General features: G+C 41.2%; 1 protein-coding gene across 1 annotated transcript; it reads left to right on the top strand.

The window, feature by feature from the left end:
- The first annotated feature begins 2,429 nt into the window (after window positions 1–2,429).
- Window positions 2,430–16,197, top strand: LOC308323263 (calponin-1-like). Its single transcript, XM_080774979.1, has 7 exons — window positions 2,430–2,722; window positions 9,443–9,567; window positions 10,486–10,552; window positions 11,673–11,810; window positions 12,352–12,468; window positions 13,024–13,170; window positions 14,241–16,197. The coding sequence occupies exons 1-7, from the start codon at window positions 2,663–2,665 to the stop codon at window positions 14,487–14,489; spliced, it is 903 nt and encodes a 300-aa protein (XP_080631105.1). The 5' UTR covers window positions 2,430–2,662; the 3' UTR covers window positions 14,490–16,197.
- Window positions 16,198–21,332: the final 5,135 nt, after the last annotated feature.

Here is a 21,332-nt window from a genome sequence, read left to right on the forward strand (position 1 = left end):
ATGCACTCAGGCCAAAACACATTGTGGTAATAAATACATTTGTGCAGTAAGTTGTCCATCTCTATTCCCTGGAGTGTGCAGTCCCTTCCTTAGAAGGTCCATCCTTTTTACAGTTTAGACGTTAAGATGACCCCAAAATATGTTTTAAAGTGAAATATTCCTTTACCCATAAATACTTCAATTGGCCGGGGTCCCTCGGCAGAGTAGGGGGCTCACCTCCTTTTTTCCCTCTACACCAAATATCTTATGTGCAAATAGTGAAGAGAGGAGAGGAATTACACACTGGTTTAAAACTGGATCTGGTCTACAGTAGCCACATACAGTCAAAAATATGTCAAAACAATTCCAGAACAGCTGCCACTGTGCAGCATCATATGGGTACATGCCAATGTGACAGGTAGGCCATGATGCACGCCGTGTGAATGCGATGACAAGCTGAGAGGAAAGAAAGCATAATTATACAAACCGACAGGCTTGTTTCTCACCTTTAAATAGGCCGACAACATGCCAGTTTCACACCATTTAAAGTGAAAATCAGCAATAGGCTGTTCTGAAAGGCTGATGCCAAGTCGGACTGACTCGAACAAGATCCAACTTTCCAAAATAGTCATAGCCGATCTCTGAAAGGTTTATGATAAACAATGATTATAAAAAGCAATGAGGACTAAGTAGTAACAGACTTGTGTCTCTCCAAATTAATTCTAGTTTTGGAACCTCAACATGCGTAATGTATTTCCATTTGTCATTGTTCCCTATCCTTTAAAATTCAAATGAGTTGGAAGCTGACAAAATGAAACATTATGGCATTAGGCATATACTGTGCCATTAATTAATATTGCGTAGTTTGGGTTTTGTTTGCTATGATTACTGTAATTACTTTATTTGCATATTTATTTTTGTTGTATGTTAGTTTGTAGGTCCCAGTAGGACCTAGTGGCCTATAGCCTTCATCCTATATCACCTGCCCATGGGCTCAGTCCCACTTTTAGGATCATGATATATAATAACAGCTATAATAACCCCTCTTCCCTTCTGTATTTTAACTAGAATATATTTTTCTACATGTTGAATTAAACTTGACACTTTTGTTACATCAGCCTCTGGTTCTGTTCATTCTGAACCTGTAGGCCTATCAAATTGGTGAACCCTGCCTAGTTCAGTTACATTGTCCAGCATGAGTAGGCTACTAATGATATTGACTGGGTATGTTTTGGTATTTCGTTTTTTTTTGTCATTTTGTAATATTTTCGATAATGAATTTGTATTGAGTGGTAACCACTAACCAGATGATGTGATCTATCTTATAAGGACAACTGACTAACCTAAACTAACACCTTTCACTGTTTTCCCACCGTGCCATATTGTATTTGGAGACTGCATGCCATGGGTTTTGCTAGATTTCTATGATTACTTTATTAATTTGCATATTTATTTTGATTTGTGTAAGTGTGTATATATGTTTAGTTTGGAGGTCCCATAGGCCCTAGCCTTCTTCACCCTATATCACCTGCATGGGCTCAGTCCAACTTTTAGGATCATGATTTCCCAGCTAACCCCTCTGCCCTCTTCCCTTCTGTATTTTAACTTGAATATGTTTTGTGTTTGTATAGGATCCCTCACTCCATTTCATAATATAGACCTGCTACATCAGTACGGCAACATCAGGCTAGGCTATAGTAGGCCCAAATTGGGATTCTAAATGACAGACCACCATATCAGAGAAATCATGACATAAACAAAATGCCACAAAAATGTGGGACAAAATGTGAACCCCTTGACTCAGAGAGTGGCCGAGTCCTTCAAAACCGCTCTCATAGGTGCACCTACAGACCTCCAATTCGAAACTGGCCCCTGTAAAAAAAATCAGTCAGAGTCTTATATGATGATTTCCTTTTAGTGTAGGCTATTGTTGTTCTGATTAATTGAAAATGGAGGATCCTGTCCATGATGTAAAGAAGTCTCGAAGAAGTTTCGTCCTCAAAGAAAAAATGAAAAAAAAAAAAAAAATCTATACGGTGAAATGCAATTTTCAATCAATATAAAAAGGGTTACGATACACCTGAGTTAAAATAATAGCTGTACAGTATAAACAATAGCTCAATAAATAAATACATAATAAAACACATGGGCCTACAGCACATTGCTACTTTATCAATCACAACTGCCAATGTCTGTCCACCGACAGTGGTCGACTGCCGTCATTCATACCACATAATCACAGGAAATTGCAGCGCGTCACAAAATGAAAAGCATCTTTTTGAATTACCCTTAGGTGGAAAAAGTGACAGAGTGATCAAACTGTAATGCCAGAGCGGTGACATCACTCCGATGAAGAGGATTGGACGGCGGCCGCGGCCAATGGAGAACGCGCAGCTGGGAAGAGTTTAAAAAAGATTGAGAAAAGTGTCGGAAGAGTTGTTCCAAAAAAGCCCTGTGCAGGGTGAAGCTGAACTCCACGGGATAGCTTGCATAAGTCTGCGGTGCTGCGCATTTGATTCAATTTATATCCACGGATTGGTCCGGTTTTGGTGGGATTTTTCTTTAGTTTTTGCCTGGATAAATCTCGTGGTGTAATCCATTTATTTTTTAAAGCCCCGTTCCTTCTTCCAACGCGGCAACGCCACTGTAAATAATAACCCAAAGAGAAGAGAAAGACCGCAACATGTCAGGACATTTCAGGAACGGCCCTGCCTTCGGTCTCTCTGCCGAGGTCAAGAGTAAGGTAAGATAACATTTATATTGGGACAGGATCATTACGTTTAGATGACACTGATGAAAGAAGACATGTTCTACTGTACATCTGTCATCGCGCTGTGGCCTCAGGTCGCAGTTATCAATCACTTGCTTGAAGCGCAGAGGGATAACCCATGTGCACCTGACGCACATAGGCTATAGCTAATGGTCGGCTAGGACTCAGCTAAGTAGGCGGGTATAAAAGTTATATATATAATAGGCTACTATATAAGTGTTAAAGCTATATTGTGATAATAATTATTGCCATAGGCCGCTTAGCGTGCTTGTTCAGTAGACCTATGTCCCCGACTCTCGGATCCGCACGTTTTAATAAACAGAAAATACATTTTCAGGTGGGTTCCCAATTCAGCCAATCACGAGAGAATTTATAGTGTTCCTGCAGTTCCAATTTAGTTTGGTAATTTATTTGTCATGCTTCCAATTGCACTTGTTTAAAGTTCTCTCTCCTGATGGATAAAATTGGTATCCCGACCAGAAAATGTATTTATTGTTTAATAAAGAAAGAAAAAATATAGAGCTATAACGCTTAATTTAACAAAAACAAATGCCTTTAAACAACTTATGTTATAAAAATCCTGTGTACAAATGGAACAAAATGGTTACATGTGTACAATCTCAGGGTTACAGTCTTACAGACAAGAGTCAATAGGGTTTCAATTATAGGCTAACCCAATATTTAAAGTCTACATAATAGCTTATTTTTTACTCATCGCAGCCAGGTAGGAGAGATGTGAGGGATATTTGCTTTGCGGACTATATCACTACAATAGATCAAACTGGATATAAATTGCAAACGGATCAAAAGAACATGAACATGTTATTAGTCATTTTTATTCAATTGAAAAGGCCACATCACAGTACATCTGTCACATAACATCTGTCATCGGCTCCATTCAATTCAAACAGAGGTTCCAGGAAGAGGTGACAACATGGACTAATTGTGGTTGGGGAGATTTTGGAAAGGCCTGGCATGCTTTGGGTGTTTCGTCACATCTTTTATACAGTAATACCATGAGAGAAAACAATGTGTATGTCGAGTGAGCCTATGAATCAGAGCTGCTGACAGTAGGCTTCTTTAGTTTTCTTTTTTTCACGGTGAGAAAGGTCAACCGCAACATATTCCAGCTTAGTGACTATCTGCTGAGAGGTTCTAGTCATCCCAGTCATTGTCAGCAGGGTCTGCCAGCTTTGTTGTCTGTCATTGCCATGCACTCTTTGAAACCTGCAGTACCTTGGATTTCAACATGGCGTCCAGAGATCCCCAGGGGCCCTTGAGGCGGTTCCAGTAGGTTTCCCCATGAAATTATTGATAGTTAGGGACCAAATATGGAGTTTTACCTGTCTGTAACTCCAAGTTCCCAGAGATAAAACTCATATCAAATTAGGGTCAAATGAGGGTATGTGGCCTGGCCCTAATGCATATGAAACTGGGGGGTCCTTGAAATTAAAAAGTTGAGACATGGCGTTAGGCCATTTTCACTTCAGAGACAGAGGGAAAATAGTGTAACCATATTATTACTATAATATTAGTCTTCATACCATTTGTCTTCATGATTCTAGTCTAGTCAGGGAAACTGACAAGAAACACAAGACTATACTGAAATGTATTGGCGTCATTCATTCAACAGGCTAGAACATTTTTATTCCAGTTATATTCAGTCAGTAGATATACTAGTAACTAGTCTCTTGAGACAGACTCTTGTCTTGACTAACGTCAAATTCGAAGGAAAAGAGGGTGCTGTTTTCCTTTATTTTTTTATGCGTTCTCAGATTGGTAGAATACTAACTACACCAGGTGTGTGTGTGTGTGTGTGTGTGTGTGTGTGTGTGTGTGTTTTTCTTCAGCACCAAGATGCTTCAGATACATTTTTTGCCATGCTACTGGATACAACATGTGTCCCCAATTAAACGAGCTAACCCTAAGGCCTTTGCGGGTCATGCTAACTAACGTAGTAGTAAAGTAAGTTCCATGATGACGTCAAGATGAAGCAGAGCAACTTGACAGGTACATCATCCCCTCAGACCTCCTTTTAAGGAGGGCCCAGACTCACATCTCAGAGCTTGAGAAAGTGTTCCTACTCCAAACAGTTTACACTGGAGTCTAGCTCTGACAAAACCCTCACCATAACAGAACGGAGGTGGACGTGACCATATAGAATGGACGACAGGCAGGCGCTGCCTCTGCCAGCTACGGGCTGGAATAGATGCACCCTACCGTCCCGTGAATGATGAGTCGGTGGGAAGGAGAAAGGGAAGGGGTCATAAACTGTGTCAATAAAAAGAAGAGACAACAACAGATCTAATTGAACGTTGCACGATCTGCATGCAGTGCTTTACTTAATCCTTCAGGGCATTTTCTATCACTGTACAATTGCACATGGGAGCAAGGCAGCAGTTACCCATTTAGAGCAGTGGAGAATTGCCATTAAAACGGCACTTGGGAGCAGTTTGGGGTCTTGGCCCATGGACTGGGCGGACCAGGGTGCGGACTAGGGACCTTCTGGTTCTCCAAGTTTTTTGGTTCAGGGCACCCATGTAAAAAACATTATTATTCATGGCACCTCTGAATTACATTTACATTTTTACTTTACAGCACCTTACATTTATGTCATATTTATGGTTACCGGTACGTAAATATGTAAATCTTTCCCCCTTATGTCACAAGGAGAACTTGAGAGAATATCTCAAGTTTCCAGCAGTAGCGCTAGAGATATTACTGGTTAGTTTAGGCTCTAGAAAGAACTAGAAAATGAGCCAACAGGGTCTCAGGCCTAAGAACCGTCCACACCATAAAGATAACTATGACGTGAGCATCCACACTGATGAATGATAATAACGTACTGTAAACAGGTTGAACGTCAGTTATGTGTTAAACATGTGTTGAACGCAATGATGCCCTGTATATTCTGATAGATTTTCATTGGCAGATCCCATTATATCATTCACCACTGTCGTCATTGATAGTTGTGGTAAAATGTTTGGAATGACATATTTATAGTTATAGTTATCTATAAAGTTATCGTTCCCGTGTGGACGGCCCTTTACAGTGTGTGTTTTGGATCCCTCCATGGTGACTCCAGTAATTATGCTTCAATGAGCCTGAGTTCATTGAAGAGGTCACAATGGTTTGTTTGGCTTCTGTTTCTACTCTGAGAACAGTATTTTCCTGTGGCCGTACATTTGACTCAACTGAACTCGTAGTCGTGGCCCTTTGCCACACTATTTGAGCTCTTGCGTGGCTTTAGCTCTTATTAAACCTTTGGCTTAAAACGGAACAGGCTCGGCTCACATTCCCAAGCGCTGCAGCGGAAAGGACAAACAAGGTTAAATCACTCACAACTGGACCAGAATACCTTGGCTGGGGTGGGGTGGGGTGGGGAGTGCTGTCGCTCTTGGCTTGTCTTTATCGGACATGGTTCGCCTGAGGAGCTGGCGCACTGCAAAAAGATTCCGGAAAGTCCGGTGGGGTAGATGGAAAGCGTGAGATTGGGGGAGAGAGAGCCAAGGAAGGCAACAACACCCGAGTCTGACTTGGGGTAAAATGTGCATCACGTATGCAAGGAAGTGTCAGGCAGCAGATGAGGAAAAGCTATTGGTTGTTTTATGAAGGTTTTGGGGCAATTTAATGTATAATACTGAACTGTTGAACTTCTTCTGTGTGTCCGAGTGTCTTACAGCTATTTTTGTCAACGGCGAAGAATCAATTAAATTGATCACACAATTGTAACCAAATTGACCTTAAAGGGAAACTAAAGGGAAAATATATGTTAATGACGTTTAGACGATTTAAAACACTTTCCTGGGGTCTTTATGTGTGTAATATGTGGTTTTAGATATTATAGATTTTAGCAGTGAGCCCAGTGTCTGTTGTCATCGACACTCACTCACTTACTTCCTGGACTACATGTTGTCTCAGTAAGACCAAGGACTCCTTCTATGGTGCTCCATAGAAGGAAAGAAACATGCACAGTTGAGACCAAGGAAGCTGAACACGGAAGTGTTGGCTGCATATAGCCCATTGTGCATGTTTCTTTCCTTCCATGGAGCACCATGAAGCAACATGGTGTCGCCCGTACGGTCTTCGCGTCTCGTCCTCTTTAGACAGTCCTTGAGTAAGACAGCCCTCCCCCTATCCACAAGGAGGAGCAGTGCACCAAAGCATTATGGGAATTGTAGTTCAGGAAGGAAGTGAGTCAAGTGTCGATGACATCAGAGACACTGCCTGGGCTTACTGCTAAAATCAAAAATATCTAAAAGCACTTACAGTGACAAGTGTCCCTTTAAGGATCTGTAACTCTGAGAGCTTACAAAGGGAACTAAACAGACCCTTATGGGTCCATTTGGTTCCCTTTGTACACTCTCAGAGTTAAATGAACACTGAGGATTTTACAGTGTCATCCTCTCTTATCTTCCTCCAAGTGAAAGTGAGCGTGAAAAAGAGGAAGACCAGCCGAACAAAGTGAGTGAAAGGGAGATGAACCGAAGAGATATGGAGGAGGGAAATACAGGGATATATTAGAGAAAAGGAGAGAGTGAGATCTGGAGGGGGAAAGGGCGAGAGAGAGAGAGAGAGAGAGAGAGAGAGAGAGAGAGAGAGAGAGAGAGAGAGAGATCCAGAGAGAGAGAGAGCTGTTTCTCCCAAGTTTGGTGTGATGGACTGGGAAGCTGAACGAACCCCGCTGCTTTGAATTACCTGTTTGTTTTGGCTGTCGATCTGGCAGGCCCTCTCCCAGACAGGGAGTTTAGAACTTTAGACCCAGAATGATCAGAAAAAGGAGGGAGAGCGCAGGAGAGGGGAAATGGGGGAGGAGGGGAGTTACACCACCAACAATTCAGAGCAATAGGACCATGTGTTTGTGCCAATAAGGAAATACATGGAGAGCAGAAAGAGCAGAAGCCTAGTGCGTTTCTGCATGCAGGAATGTCCCCTGGCCATTTATTTTTCATTTCACGTTTTTGTTTGTTTTGTTATACCCTTGATCCGATTGCCCTTTTCTTATAACTCTTTCAAAGAGAAGTGCGGCAGAATGTGGACCCTTATGAGACAAGCTCGGGTAAAAACATAGTTATTATAGAGATCTAAAACTACATTTGGGCATGGAATAAGAACAATAAAAACACCATAATACTCAGTATTACTCACAAGGGATTGTGAGTGCAGGTATGTTGTTGCTTGCTGGCCTTATAAAGTAAATCCGCTCCAGTAATAGGCTACTCTTCAGTTGTGCTTCTGTAGATACCCCCCCCCCCAGAGCAGGAACATGGTTTATATAAATGCACCAAGTCTCTGTACCTACGTGTGTATGTACGTCTGTAATACACGTAACTTGAGAACCGTTCACATTTGACACACACGTTCCACACCACCACAGGGAGTACAGTGCCTGGTGTCGAGTCCGTCGGATACACCGTTGTCCAGAACCAGCACAAAAGCCTCTGCCCGGGCTCTGGACCTGATCACCCCTATATCTCTATATACACGAGTACAACGGGTATTGCATAGCCGGGTGGGGCATGCCCGGGCTCTGGACAGGGCCCCTGCCCAGGCTTTGGACAGGGCCCAAATTAGCCAATTGATCACACCTGATAACCCCTAGATCTCCATATATGGAGCTAGCCTGTTCTGACATCACAATGGTGTTCTGACATCTGCATAGACTCAGAATATGGAGTCTCTGAGCCCCCCACCACACATATAAAAGGTACTTTTTGGCCAGTATTATTTTGTCCGGTGGAGAAATAATCCCTTTTTGGCCAAAAAGTATGTCTAATACGTGTGGTGGGGGTCTCAGAGTGCTTCCACTAAGGAAAGTAGGCTTTCTAATGACACAACCTGCCTTTGTATTGGTGAGAAGCAAAAAGGTTTTTTTTTATTTACACTAAAGATGAGAGGCTGGTCTGCATTTATGCGAGCCCCGGAAGTCATCGGTAACATAGCTCTAAATGCAACGGCATTAGAGCTAATCCTGGTGCTGCTGGGTACAGTACAGACCTGCTGGTTGACAACCACTGCCTCAAGGTTCATAAGCGTAATATCTCCCCCGACCAAACGGGGATTCTGTTTCGGGTAAACGGTTGATTTTTGCTTGGGTCTCACACATGGGAAGCTCACGGATTATTAGCGTGGGCATTCAGGGGTGTTTAAAAGTCACTCAAGCACTTTATAAAAAGGAGGAAAACAGGTTGTCCACTTGGAGCCGCCGTTCAAATGGAATTTAGTTCATGGCGTCATCATGGCAACCATCGGTTCACAGCTGGGGCATTAATGAATCCAGAAAGGTCTTGCTGTTTTGACCATTTCGTTTGTACACTCTCAGAGTTACATTAAAAGCTGACTTCTTGGTGTGAATAAAACTTTAACCAAAACATTTTTAATCAATCTGTATGCTTGTGTGGTGATGGTTGGAGGTGGTGGTCTGCCAAGTCTGTTTTCCATGCTTTTCTATGAAGACGTTTACGTAGATCCTGTGGTCAGGTCATCTACTGGTTGACAAGACATATTGCATAAAACTCAATGGGAAATATGTTTGCCTTTCCTAATAGAACATCTGTAAAGCTCAATGTTGTCGCTGCTTCCATGGGGTACGGCGAGTTCATTGTTCAACATTACAGTTATGGATTGCATCTTTAACACTGAAGATTTCAGTAGTGTTCCCTCTCTCTCTCTCTCTCTCTCTCTCTCTCTCAGCTTGCAGGGAAGTACGACCCACAGAAAGAGGAGGAACTGAGGCTGTGGATTCAAGATGTGACCGGCGGCAAGAGAGTTGGGGAGCCCTTCATGGACAGCCTGAAGGACGGGGTGCTGCTCTGCGAGTGAGTCAAATCCTCCGTGTTCATTTAACCCTGTACAAATGGATATAAATGAACACTCACAGTACGTTTTAACAGCGGGCGACCAACGCCGAGCATCACTTGAATTTCATTGGCTATCGCCCACTATCGCCGGGGCGACGTCGCCCAAAGATGAATTATTTTTATATTTTCGGCCGACGCACCCCCGGCAACTTTTCGACCAACGCCTGTTTGCCTGTTATCGCCTCTATCGCCAGTAGTTGCCGGGTCCCATTGACAAATAATGCACTTCCGGAGAATTCGTCTGGCTGTCGCCTGCTGTTAAAACGTACTGTAAGGAACACTGTGTGGAAGGTTTGGAGAGATGGAGAGAGACACAGTAGCTGAGCATAGTTTTAGCCTTAGACGTATACGTAAGTGTTTCCCTTTTTGGGGGGCCAGTTTCACTTCAGTGAACAGCAGTGGCCAATGAACCATAGGATGCACCGTATATAGTATATTATATATCTATTGTTTAATCCATAGGCCTTTGTTCATTTTGTACCAATGTCTGTTGGTAATTGCGAATGCAATGAGCACTTACTATGAGACCTAGCAGATCATGTCTGTCTGTCTGTGTGTGTGTCTGTCCCGCTATACGTCCAAATATGGAGTGTGTTGCATCAGCAATCACTCAGCTCCATATATGGGCACAAAAGGGGCCAGGTCCACATGTACAGTAACAGCGGGACAGACACACAGACAGACAGACAGACAGACAGACATGATCTGCAGGGTCTCAGCTGCGTTCGCTTCCCGCGTTTGCGCGTCTTACTGGTTGTATAATATTGTCCTATTGAGCATGCATGCTGTAGCTAACTAACTTTAAAATATAAAACCGTGTACTGCCTCTAATCTCTGTATTTATGGTGTTGGTATTATTATTTACCCTCAACTCAGACTCATCAATGCACTTAAGCCTGGCTCTGTGAAAAAGATCTCCAACTCCAGTCAGAACTGGCACCAGGTGAGACAATCACTCTGGAAGACATGTCATTATTAGGCTGGCGCTGCTATTGTAATGCACTTCATTAGTGTCCTATACAGAGTAAAAGCGTCAGATTAATTTAACTTGGCGAGTGTACAAAATGCACCCATAAGGGTCGATTTGTCTCCAGGATTGTGCTGTGTTCATTATTGTTATTAATAGCCTTCACTAACTACACAAGTTGTATGAGCAAAATCTAATCTTGGTCCTAAACAGATAGAGGAAGCTTATAGTTCCATAAAACCAGTAAAGCCATTTTGGCCTTTTGATGAAATGTTAATGATGGGAAATGAATGCAAAGTGAAAAACACACCACACACAGAATTTCCATGGGGATGTGGGGGTTGTAACATCCCCTATAATTATAATTGGGCCGTAGCCCCCCCATCCTCCAATAAATTAGCATGAGCAAGTTAGCCCACAGCAATTTTTGCACCCAGGCCCCTTGTGGCAGGAAAGCTTTTACTCCCTTGATTACAAGGCAAGCCCAATTAAATGTGTAAGACCACGGAAAATAGTATTTGAAAATGGGTCCAGTTAGTCCACTGTTTCAGAGAGTTGTAGGATGTTTTCGAGAGCACGTGTAACCAGAATGTAGTGCATTATCTTGGCGTGGAGGATGCATGCAGGGCTTATTTACATTCCAGACGGCAGCTGCCTTATCAAATTGAGACCCCTCTCATCTCAGCGTGGATCTCGGCTCCCTTTGTTCGGGACTGAAAAAGCAAATAGCACTTTTAAGGGTTTGTTAAAGGCTCTTCCCAAGAATACGCTCCGTGACATTAGTATTACTGGACTGGATGCAGCCATTCAGCAAGGGGAGGCTCAGAGACGACAACAAAAAGCAAGATCCCAGCAGAACTACTTGGAAGATAGAGACAGTGCATGGCCGACTGTGAAACAAACCTTCACAACAATTATGATAGTTTGTAAAAAAAAAAAATTACTTTGTGTATTCACAATTAAACAGCACAATATGTCTCTCGTATTTAAAAAAAAAGGTCTATGTGGCCAGGATCTGCCAAGACAATAGGCTTGAATTGGAAAATTGTTCTTCGGAAATAATTCCATTTAAACACTTCTCTGCTTTTCACATTAGCTGGGAAACATTGGAAATTTCGTCCGGGCAATCACAGAGTACGGTGTGCAGGCACAAGATATTTTCGAGGCCAACGATCTGTTCGAGAACTGCAACTACACACAGGTCCAGAGTACGCTCATTGCTCTGGCTGGAATGGTGAGGACTAGAAGTGCATTCATATATATATATATATATTTTTTTTTTAATATATATATTATAGTTATATTATAGTCTGTAAATGGGAATGTCATTGATATCTGTGGATTGTACTGTGACTATATTTAAAAGGGATGAGATGAACTGACACAGAGTACAAATGAATTTGGGGTTCATGGAATAAAGCAAAGTAAAATCTCATGTTCTTGCCGTTCTACAAACAGCCAAACAATTGAGGAAATCACAGATTTAACCTTTTTGCTTTTATGACATTTCTGAGACTTGTGTCTCAGTCTATTGCTAGTTTGACCACTTGAAATAAGTATTAACCGACAATGGCAGCTCTACAAGCTCGCATGTTGCAGTGCGACATGTGATATTATAGATCTGCTATTGTCATAATAGACATGGTGGCTTTACTGGCTTCTATGAAATCCAAATGGCTGAAATCAGTCGTGGCGACTGAGAACTTTAATCCATGGGGGTTTGATTAAATGAAAGCTATTTCCACTGGATTCATGTCCGTTTCTTCATTCGTCAGGCCCAGTCCAAAGGCTTCCACTCCAACCACGACATGGGAGTAAAGTATGCCAGCCCAACCCAGCGTCGCTTCAGTCCCGAGAAGCTGAAGGAGGGCCGCAACATCATTGGTCTGCAGGTCAGGACTGCAGAAGATTTCATTATCATATTAGATTATTATGTACTGTTGTCAATGTATTTTGTGTTTGCATGCAACTTTATAAACAAATGGAGCTTTGTTTACTAGACATGGTGTGTTAGTTAAAGAAGAAATGAAGACACATGCAGCTTGCAAAGTAGCTAACTTGCTAACTAGATGGTTTAATAAATGGTAGATTTGTAATGGTAGATGAACCAACTTCAAGAGTGGCCACTGGGTGATTTCTTTTTTATTCAAGCTCAGCTTTTTTATTCAGATATACACATATGCAGCAGATAGCAATTGGCTCACAGTCATACATAAAGTGATGATGGGAGTGCCAGTGTGATGGGAGCTTATATTACATGGTGACGGGACTTGGCATTTCAACATCCTTACAACCTGACTGGAGGATTTGCTTTCACATATCCTTCAATTGGCATGTGGCCATGAGGCCATCAAACATCTTCCCCAAAAAAACCCAAAAATACTATCTTCCTTGTTTTGACAGTTTGACAGTGTGACAGTTTGACATGTATTTATATATGTTTGCAGATGGGTACCAACAAGCTGGCGAGCCAGAAGGGCATGACATCTTATGGTACGCAGCGCCACGTCTATGATTCCAAGATGGGCTTGGAAGCTCCCCTGGACCAATCTACCATCAGCCTGCAGATGGGCACCAACAAGGGGGCCAACCAGGTGAGGGAGAGCAGTTTGTCATATTTTCACTGTGGAGCAGATACCTTGTATCCATCCATATTCTTTCAAACTATAACCCTATTTTATACTTTGTCATATTACATTGTTGCGCAAAAGTAGCGACAATAGCGCATCTATAAGCTTAAAAAAGTTGCAACACATTCGGAGCTTGTAGATTGGCAGTTTGTTAAATCGGTCTGTGGGTTTCATAAATATTTAAAGGTAGGTTAAGTGATATTTTTTGTTGTTAAAGTGATACGTTTTTTGTTAAAAGATTAAATCACTATATTAATAAAAAGCTGGAGACATGTTACTTTTTTAACCTTTTTATCCCATGATTTTGCAACCAATTTTTTCACCCATTGTTGATTCTCTTTTTTTTTTATATATATTTTTTATCCCACGATTTTGTAACCCATTTTTCACCCCTGTGTCAATCATCTAATGTGATCCTGGGTTCTACACACCCTCCACCAACCTAGTCCCCATATAGGGGACAAGGGGAGAGCAACGGACTTGAACTCATGCTTCCTTCATGCCTGAGTGTCCAAGTTGCTCCTTTACACCTGACAGGGAGAGTTTCCCTGGTTGGACGTAGCGCGTGGAAGGAACACGTTATTCCAACCCGTTCCTTTCCCCTCCATCAGGCGTCCCGGCTGGCCAGGGGGAGGCAGTTTAGTGACCAGGATTACTGCATGTTTTTTGTGAGGGTACCTACCCTAGAGTGTTGTCGATTATCTAATGTAATTCTGGGCCACTTCCTTTGCCAACCTGGGGAGAGCAACGGACTAACCTCATGCTTCCTTCTATGCATGAGGAGTCCAAGCCGCTTCTTTGCACCTGCCAGCGGGGAGTTTCCCCAGTTGGACGTTGAAGACTCACAATATAGAGCTATTTAACACTTATTTTAACCAAATAAAATCACTTAAACTACCTTTAACCGATGAAAAGTCACAAGGACCCACATACACACGCACACGAAAATATACGATCTACAAACTCTACAAACATGTCTCTCTCTCTCTCTCTCTCTCTCTCTCTCTCTCTCTCTCTCTCTCACACACACACAGTCTGGTATGACAGCTCCTGGCACCAGGAGGCACATCTTCGACAAGAAGCTGGATCTGGAGAACTGTGACACCACCACTGTGTCCCTGCAGATGGGAAGCAACAAGGGCTCGTCCCAGCAGGGCATGACGTCCTACGGCCAGCCACGCCAGGTCTTCGACAACAAGTACTGTACCAAGCCTACTGAGGAGGAGGCCTACTTTGACAATGGGGACAAGGCAGAGTTCGACGGCTACCAGTACTCTGACTGAAGGGAACATATCGGACTCCTTCTCATTCCTTCCCCCTCGCGCTTTTGGCTCTTACAAACCACAACTACACCAGCTGCCACTGACGAGGTGACGAGCCAGAGACCACCCAGACGTTTTTAATTGACTTGTGACCGACATAGTCGCCATCATCATCATCATCATCGCCGCCATTCCCCGGCTGTTTCAAGCCATTTTTCACTCTGAAGGGATTTACTGCTTGTCTTTTCTGTGAGTCAAAGAAGAACACCAACCTTAACGTCAACTTTTTCATTTAGTGGTCAACTTCTTTATCCCAAACAGTACCAAACGTGTATCTTTTTCTGAGAAATTTGATGAATTGCTACCAAATGAACCCAAAGAAAAGCATGGTTGAATATCTTAAATTTTAATGATTTATTTATAGATTTGTCCGTGTTGTTTTGCTTAATTAGCTTTTATACTTGCAGTGAAATCTGAGATATATTTCTGTTGACATGCTGGCACCCCACAGTTTCATCCTTTTTGAAAGCATGAACATTAAAAGAACTGATTTTTTTATCGAGTGGAAGCAAATGACCAACTTGCTTAGCACTTTTAAACTAGTACATGTTCGTTCCACAGTGGACTCTTGCATTCCATTACCCCCCAGATGACACACAACAGACACCTGGGATTATTGTGTGGGGATTCCTGCAGGAAGGCGTGTAGCTTTTGTCTGTGTGCACGTACGTTACATTACGCTGGCATATTGTCTGTTGATCACATTCACGTGCCTGCCAACTCGCCACTTTACTGGACTGTTTGTCAATGGACCTTTGTGTGTTTTTCAAACATTCTTTTTGGGGAATTTGTGATTTCAGGATGTGCTTCTAGATGTTTGGCCCTATTTGGGCATGCTTACCCTTTATTCCTAAACGACTTTGCCAAACATCTTGAAAAACATGTTGAAATAGTTCAACTTGTGAGTTTATAGATCGGCTATTTGAACTATTTTTATTTATTTTTATAAATAGTAAAAAATGGCAAATAAGTTTAGGGATAAGGGGTGGTGCAAGATATAGCACATTGTGTGTTGTCCCAAAACCATTCCCAAGCCCAACAGAAATGGAAGAAAAAACACCACTATTTTTAACCCTGATTGATGCTTTGTCACAGGGTGGTGTAGCTCACATTAAATAACAATTTCAAGCAAAAAAAATATTAAAATGCAACGTAGCATAAATTACTCCTCATATAGTGCCAAAAGTGTCCATTTTATCATAACTATTTTGTTGTGATACATCCGTCTTTTAGGAGACATAGTCCACTCACCTTGTGCCTCAGTAAACCTCAGCTTTTATATACATTGTTGCTCGGTTTGCACTTTATTTAGCATCACCTTGCATACAGAAAACGGCTTAGAACCGCAGTATGGACCCAGCTCTGTGCCTTGACAATTGCTGACATGAATCAAAATATGCAGATGAGATTATTACTGTATCTATATTTTCTGTATCATAATACCTGTGATACTGTCAGCCCACCGAATGTCTTGAATGTAATATTATTTTAAGGTCATAAGTGCTACAAGCTGTAAATGGTAATCATTTTACCATATCAGGCGGCAAATTATGAAAGGATTCTAAAGAAGTCAGGTAGCTACAGTGTATGACCTGTCTGTCATCACAAAAATGGCCTGAATTTATTTGTTTGTTAATTGGCTTTGGACTGCAAAATAAAAAAAACATATTGCCAACCAGATTTATTTTTTCCTCCCCACAGTACTGTTTGCCAAAATAGTCCTAAAGAATCCTCTATTCACAAACCTTCAACAAAGGAATTCATCATCAATATTTACTTGGAACTGTTCTGCCATCTAGTGGCTGAAGGTAAACATTGCACGCTTAACCACTTAAAGCTCTGTATGCTTAACCACTTAAAGCTCTGTAGGCCTCACTCACCTTCGCAACAGACTGATGTATGCTTGTTGTATACAAAGGGTGTGAACTGTGTGATACATCTTGCCCCAATGCATTTCCAATGGGAGTCACAACATTTGTGTTGTATGAGGGGGAGGGGGGCAGTCGAAAAAGCCATACAATAGCTTGTAGTCCAAAATGTTGTATCAAACCATTTGACTTCCATTGGAAATGCATTGGGGCGGCCATGACACTTACATCTTGCTTACATCTAGCATGCATCAATGTTGTATGCTAGATTGAAAGGTGTGAGTGAGGCCTAAGCCCCCTCCTTTTATCCTAAATAGCAGTTCTACAAGCAAGCAAGTTTGTAGATGTACAAATGATGGAAGAACTACACCGATATTTTACTAAAGTAAACGTAGCAGTACCACAATGTAGAAGTAGGCTACTCTACACTCTAAATGTACTTGAGTAAAGGTACAAAAATATAAGTCCAGTATTCAACATTTAGGCTAGTTGAGTAAAACTACAAAAGTATTGGCATCAAAACTTACTTAAAGCCAAAAGTAAAATAATCATTATGCAGAATGTCCCCCAAATATTTTGAAAATAGCAGAACTACAAGCACACTCAAATAATAATAATCAAAATCTACAAAGAAACAACAAACTACAACAGGCTAACTAAAGTTTTCAAATAATTGTAGTGGAGTAAAAGTACAATATTTGCCTCTGAGATGTAGTGGAGTAGAACTTCTACTCCACTACATCTCAGAGGCAAATATTGTAGAAGTAAAAGTACTTTAGAACTAAGTAAAGAATTTGAATTCAGTACAGTACTTGAGTAATTGTACTGTATTACCTGCTACCACTGTGTTCATGTTACGTTTCCAAAATATTAAGTTCCATTTCCAAATTGTTATCCACTTTCAAGTAAAAGTATTATACTCTAAAGTAAATTACAAGTACATGTACTTGCGCTTTGTACATTACATTTACTCAAGGGCTGTACTTAAGTACAATTGTGAGGTAATTACTTTAGAAATTTCAATACTTTTACTTGTACTCCACTACATCTCGGAAGCAAATATTATACTTTTACTCCACTATAATTATTTGAAAACTTGAATTCCGAATGAGTACTTTCACTTAAAAGAACACTCAAAAGCACTAGCTCTAGACTAGCAGTGACTTTCAACCATTTTCACTTCAAGGACCCCAGGTTTGACCTGAATTAGGCTACAGCCCCCCATTTAATGCAATTTCTAACTCTGGGACCCCAATGTATTATAAAAGTTAATTTAACTCTCAGTGTACAATTAAATGGATCCATTTGTACACTTTCTGAGTAACGGATGTAACGTACGTATGTCATATCTTCATGAATTTGAGACAATATGTCAGAGCCGGGCAGGCAGAACAGGCAGGCTCTGTAACCAGTGAGCCACTGCGCATGCTGTTCTCAAAAGGCCGAATACATAATTAAATTGACAATTGACAGAAGAGCCAGAGACTTGTTTCCATTGTGGTTCATAAACATTTGAACGTCTAGAGATAAACAGCAAAAGAAACAATAGACAAATCTCCTGTTACCTTTTTTTTCTTTTTTTTTGTATCAATGTTAATTGTTACTCAAAGGGAACAGAAGACTGCATTGTGGCAGGTAGCAAGTATTTCAGTGACTTAGCACTTTTGCTGCATGATCTGGAGGTTGTGGGTTCAAACCCCACTCAAATCTTTACTTGCCTAAATCTGCCATTGACCCCCATTCTAAATATCTCAGATTTAAAAGCACTATATTTCTAAAACTATGACACCTTTCAAAGATTATTTTTCAGGCAAACATGTCCACCGTAAGATGAACCTAAGTAGGCTAGAATGGGGTTGGTAGGTTTAAGTATGTAGGACTAGTAGCATGCCAAAGTTTGTGCTATTGCCATAGATAATGCATTGGAAAAAACATGGGCGTGCTATAGTATGCCGTACGATATGGGCTATAGCCCATTGTCCAAAATGATGAAAAACGAGGATAAAAAAATAATAATCTAAATAAAAAAAAACATGGGCTATAACCCATCATTTTTTTCATTTTTTTCAAATCCTCAAAAATGATGAAAAACGGCGTGCTATAGTATGCCGTACGATATGGACTATAGCCCATGGTCCAAAATGATGAAAAACGAGGATAAAAAAAAATAATCAAAAATTCAAAAAACATGTGCTATAACCAGGGGGGCAGTCAGACAGGAAGATGTACAGAGTGTGGAAGAGAGGAACAAGAAACAGTAGAGCATGTACTTCTACCATAGAGTTATATATACTCTAAGACTTCTACACTGTAGGAAGTACAGTAGTGAGAGGAATCAGTTGCTCCGCCGGCTGAAAAAGGTGAAACATCAGAATTGCACAGTGTCAGGTCTTTTGGGAAAAGAAGCAGGCAAAGTTTACCACTACATTATTAAGTAGCCTACATAAGAAATACCCACTTGGTGAATAGAATATTGGTGAATTGAATTTTTTTATTGGTTTGCTGCTTAGTCCCTAGTACTACACAGTCCAGCTGGTGGCGGTAATGCACCTTGATAGGTTTGCCGACCGCCATAAAACCGGAAAGAAGAAGAAGAAGAAGAAGAAGGTAGGCGTGTCTCATAGAGTTATACTCTATGGCAGTGATACTCAACCTCAGGCCCGCGGGCCACATCAGGCCCGCGGGACCATTATGACTGGCCCACCAATGAAAATCTAAAAAAAAGAAGAAAAAAAAATCTGGAAAATGAAATAAAAATAAAAAAATCTGAATGAAGTTATCTTTAATTACATTATTATAAGTAATACTATTAGAGTTGTACTATTACTCGAACGAAAATAAAAGCTTGGGGGGGGGGGGGGGGGGGGGAGATGCAATGCAAATGAAAGACATATACTACGTGTATCCCTATTCCCTGACATAATTTTATAGCTAAATGGACAGAATTCTATTTTATTTGAATGATGAAACCCAGCTGCCATTAATAGATGGAAATTGCGGAAATTGCGGAAATGTGGAAATGGAAATTGCGGAAATTGCGGAAATGTGGAAATGGAAATTGAGGAAATTGCGGAAATGGAAATTGAGGAAATTGCGGAAATGGAAATTGCGGAAATGGAAATTGAGGAAATTGCGGAAATGGTAATTGCGGAAATTGCTCTTCACTTATAGCTATCTATTTTCAGGTAGATTGTTTTATTTTACTCAGTCAGCCATATCACTACTCATTTTTTTTCATGAAAAAGGTCATAGCTGGGTAATCTTTTTTCAGGCAAATTGTGTTTATTGTATTTTATTTTACTCAGCCATAACAATTTATTTTCTGTTAACCAACTTGCTGGCTGGCAGGCAGGCAGACAGCTACTCATAGACAGGCAGACAGACAGACAGCTACTCATGGAGAATTGGACAGGCAGGCAATCAGACAGCTACTCATAGACAGGCAGACAGACAGCTACTCATGGAGAATTGGACAGGCAGGCAGACAGCTACTCATGGACAATTGGCCAGGCAGGAAGGCAGACAGCTACTCATAGACAGACAGACAGCTACTCATGGACAATTGGACAGGCAGGAAGGCAGACAGCTACTCATAGACAGACAGACAGCTACTCATAGACAATTGGGCAGGCAGGCAGACAGCTACTCATAGACAGACAGACAGCTACTCATGGACAATTGGACAGGCAGGAAGGCAGACAGCTGCTAGATGGCTGCTGGTGCTGATTGAACACCTGTTAAAGGCTGATGGTGGTGACACTCAAACAAATATCAAACAAGATGGCGGAATAAACAAACCTATAAAGGCTGATACAGACAGCCACAGACACACACGTCCTTGTGTTTATTAATATAAGCCTTTATAACCAACCAAAGGGTGAAATAATGCACGTGCGTGCGTGCGTGAGTGCATGAGTGCGTGTGTGTGTGTGTGTGTGTGTGTGTGTGGTGCACACAGCAGTTACATCAACAGTGGATGAACAAACACAAATCACTCTGACTAACGGACCAATGACGGACGGACTAGTTGAACAGGTGACCGGATCCAGTGGGCGGGGCTTTGGATTTAAATAGGAGCGGCCATGTTTTTCCCAGCATGCTGTTTGGTTTGGGATCCACTTCATGCTGTCTGTGAGCAGAGCTATTTGTTCCAAGGTAAGAAGCGTTTGTTTGAGAAACACGGTTTTATCCTTGAGCACTGTTGTTGTTTAGACATTAAGATGATTTATAGGACTGTTTATTGTTTAAACAGAGTATTTATAAGACTGTTGTTTATTGTGACACTAAATGGACAACAATGTCAGCAATGTTTGTCCTTTTATAGGACTCGTTCTTTGGCCTTGGGCCTCGATCACACAAAAAAAACATTTGTCTGTTTAATGGCCGCCCCAATGCATTTCCAATGGGAGGCACATGCTTTGACCAAACATTTGTGTTTGATTTTGGGGGGCAATCAAACACAGGCAGAGCCCAGAACATATGCTTATGTGTGACTGAGGCCTTGGGCCTTGATCGCAACAAAAGCATTGTCTTGTCTGTGAAAATGGCTGATCTACAAGCTCACAATGCATTGTGAATGTGATGTGACACATTGTGAGCTTTTAGATCTGCTATTTTCAAAAGGTTTTTTTCTGTTCAAAATGTATGCAGATTGTCCCATTTGAAATGTTTAAGTACATTTTGATGCCAAAACCTTTTAACTTTGACTCAAGTTATATAATGTAGATTTTGAAGTTTAGATTTTTTTTTACCAATATCTTAAAGGGACAATTCACTTTAAAAAACTAACTTTTTGTCATTGTATTATCTACTCGGGTTTATGTGAACACTACAGACAGTTTTTAAGTTAAAATGCTAAAATGAATATTTAAATACTGAATCAAGCAACTTAAAAGCTGTCTGCAGTGTTCATGTAAGCCTGAGTAGACGATAAAGT

The sequence above is a fragment of the Protomyctophum bolini genome, assembly GCF_963924005.1.
Source record: "Protomyctophum bolini genome assembly, chromosome: 11".
Lineage (NCBI taxonomy): Eukaryota > Metazoa > Chordata > Actinopteri > Myctophiformes > Myctophidae > Protomyctophum > Protomyctophum bolini.

Bases quoted from the DNA above. Each gene is read 5' to 3' on its own strand.
- LOC308323263 (XM_080774979.1), top strand. From the start codon at position 2,663: ATGTCAGGACATTTCAGGAACGGCCCTGCCTTCGGTCTCTCTGCCGAG. The intron at 9,568-10,485 runs GTGAGTCAAATC...CCCTCAACTCAG, and splicing joins GACGGGGTGCTGCTCTGCGA to ACTCATCAATGCACTTAAGC. The intron at 10,553-11,672 runs GTGAGACAATCA...TTTTCACATTAG, and splicing joins CCAGTCAGAACTGGCACCAG to CTGGGAAACATTGGAAATTT.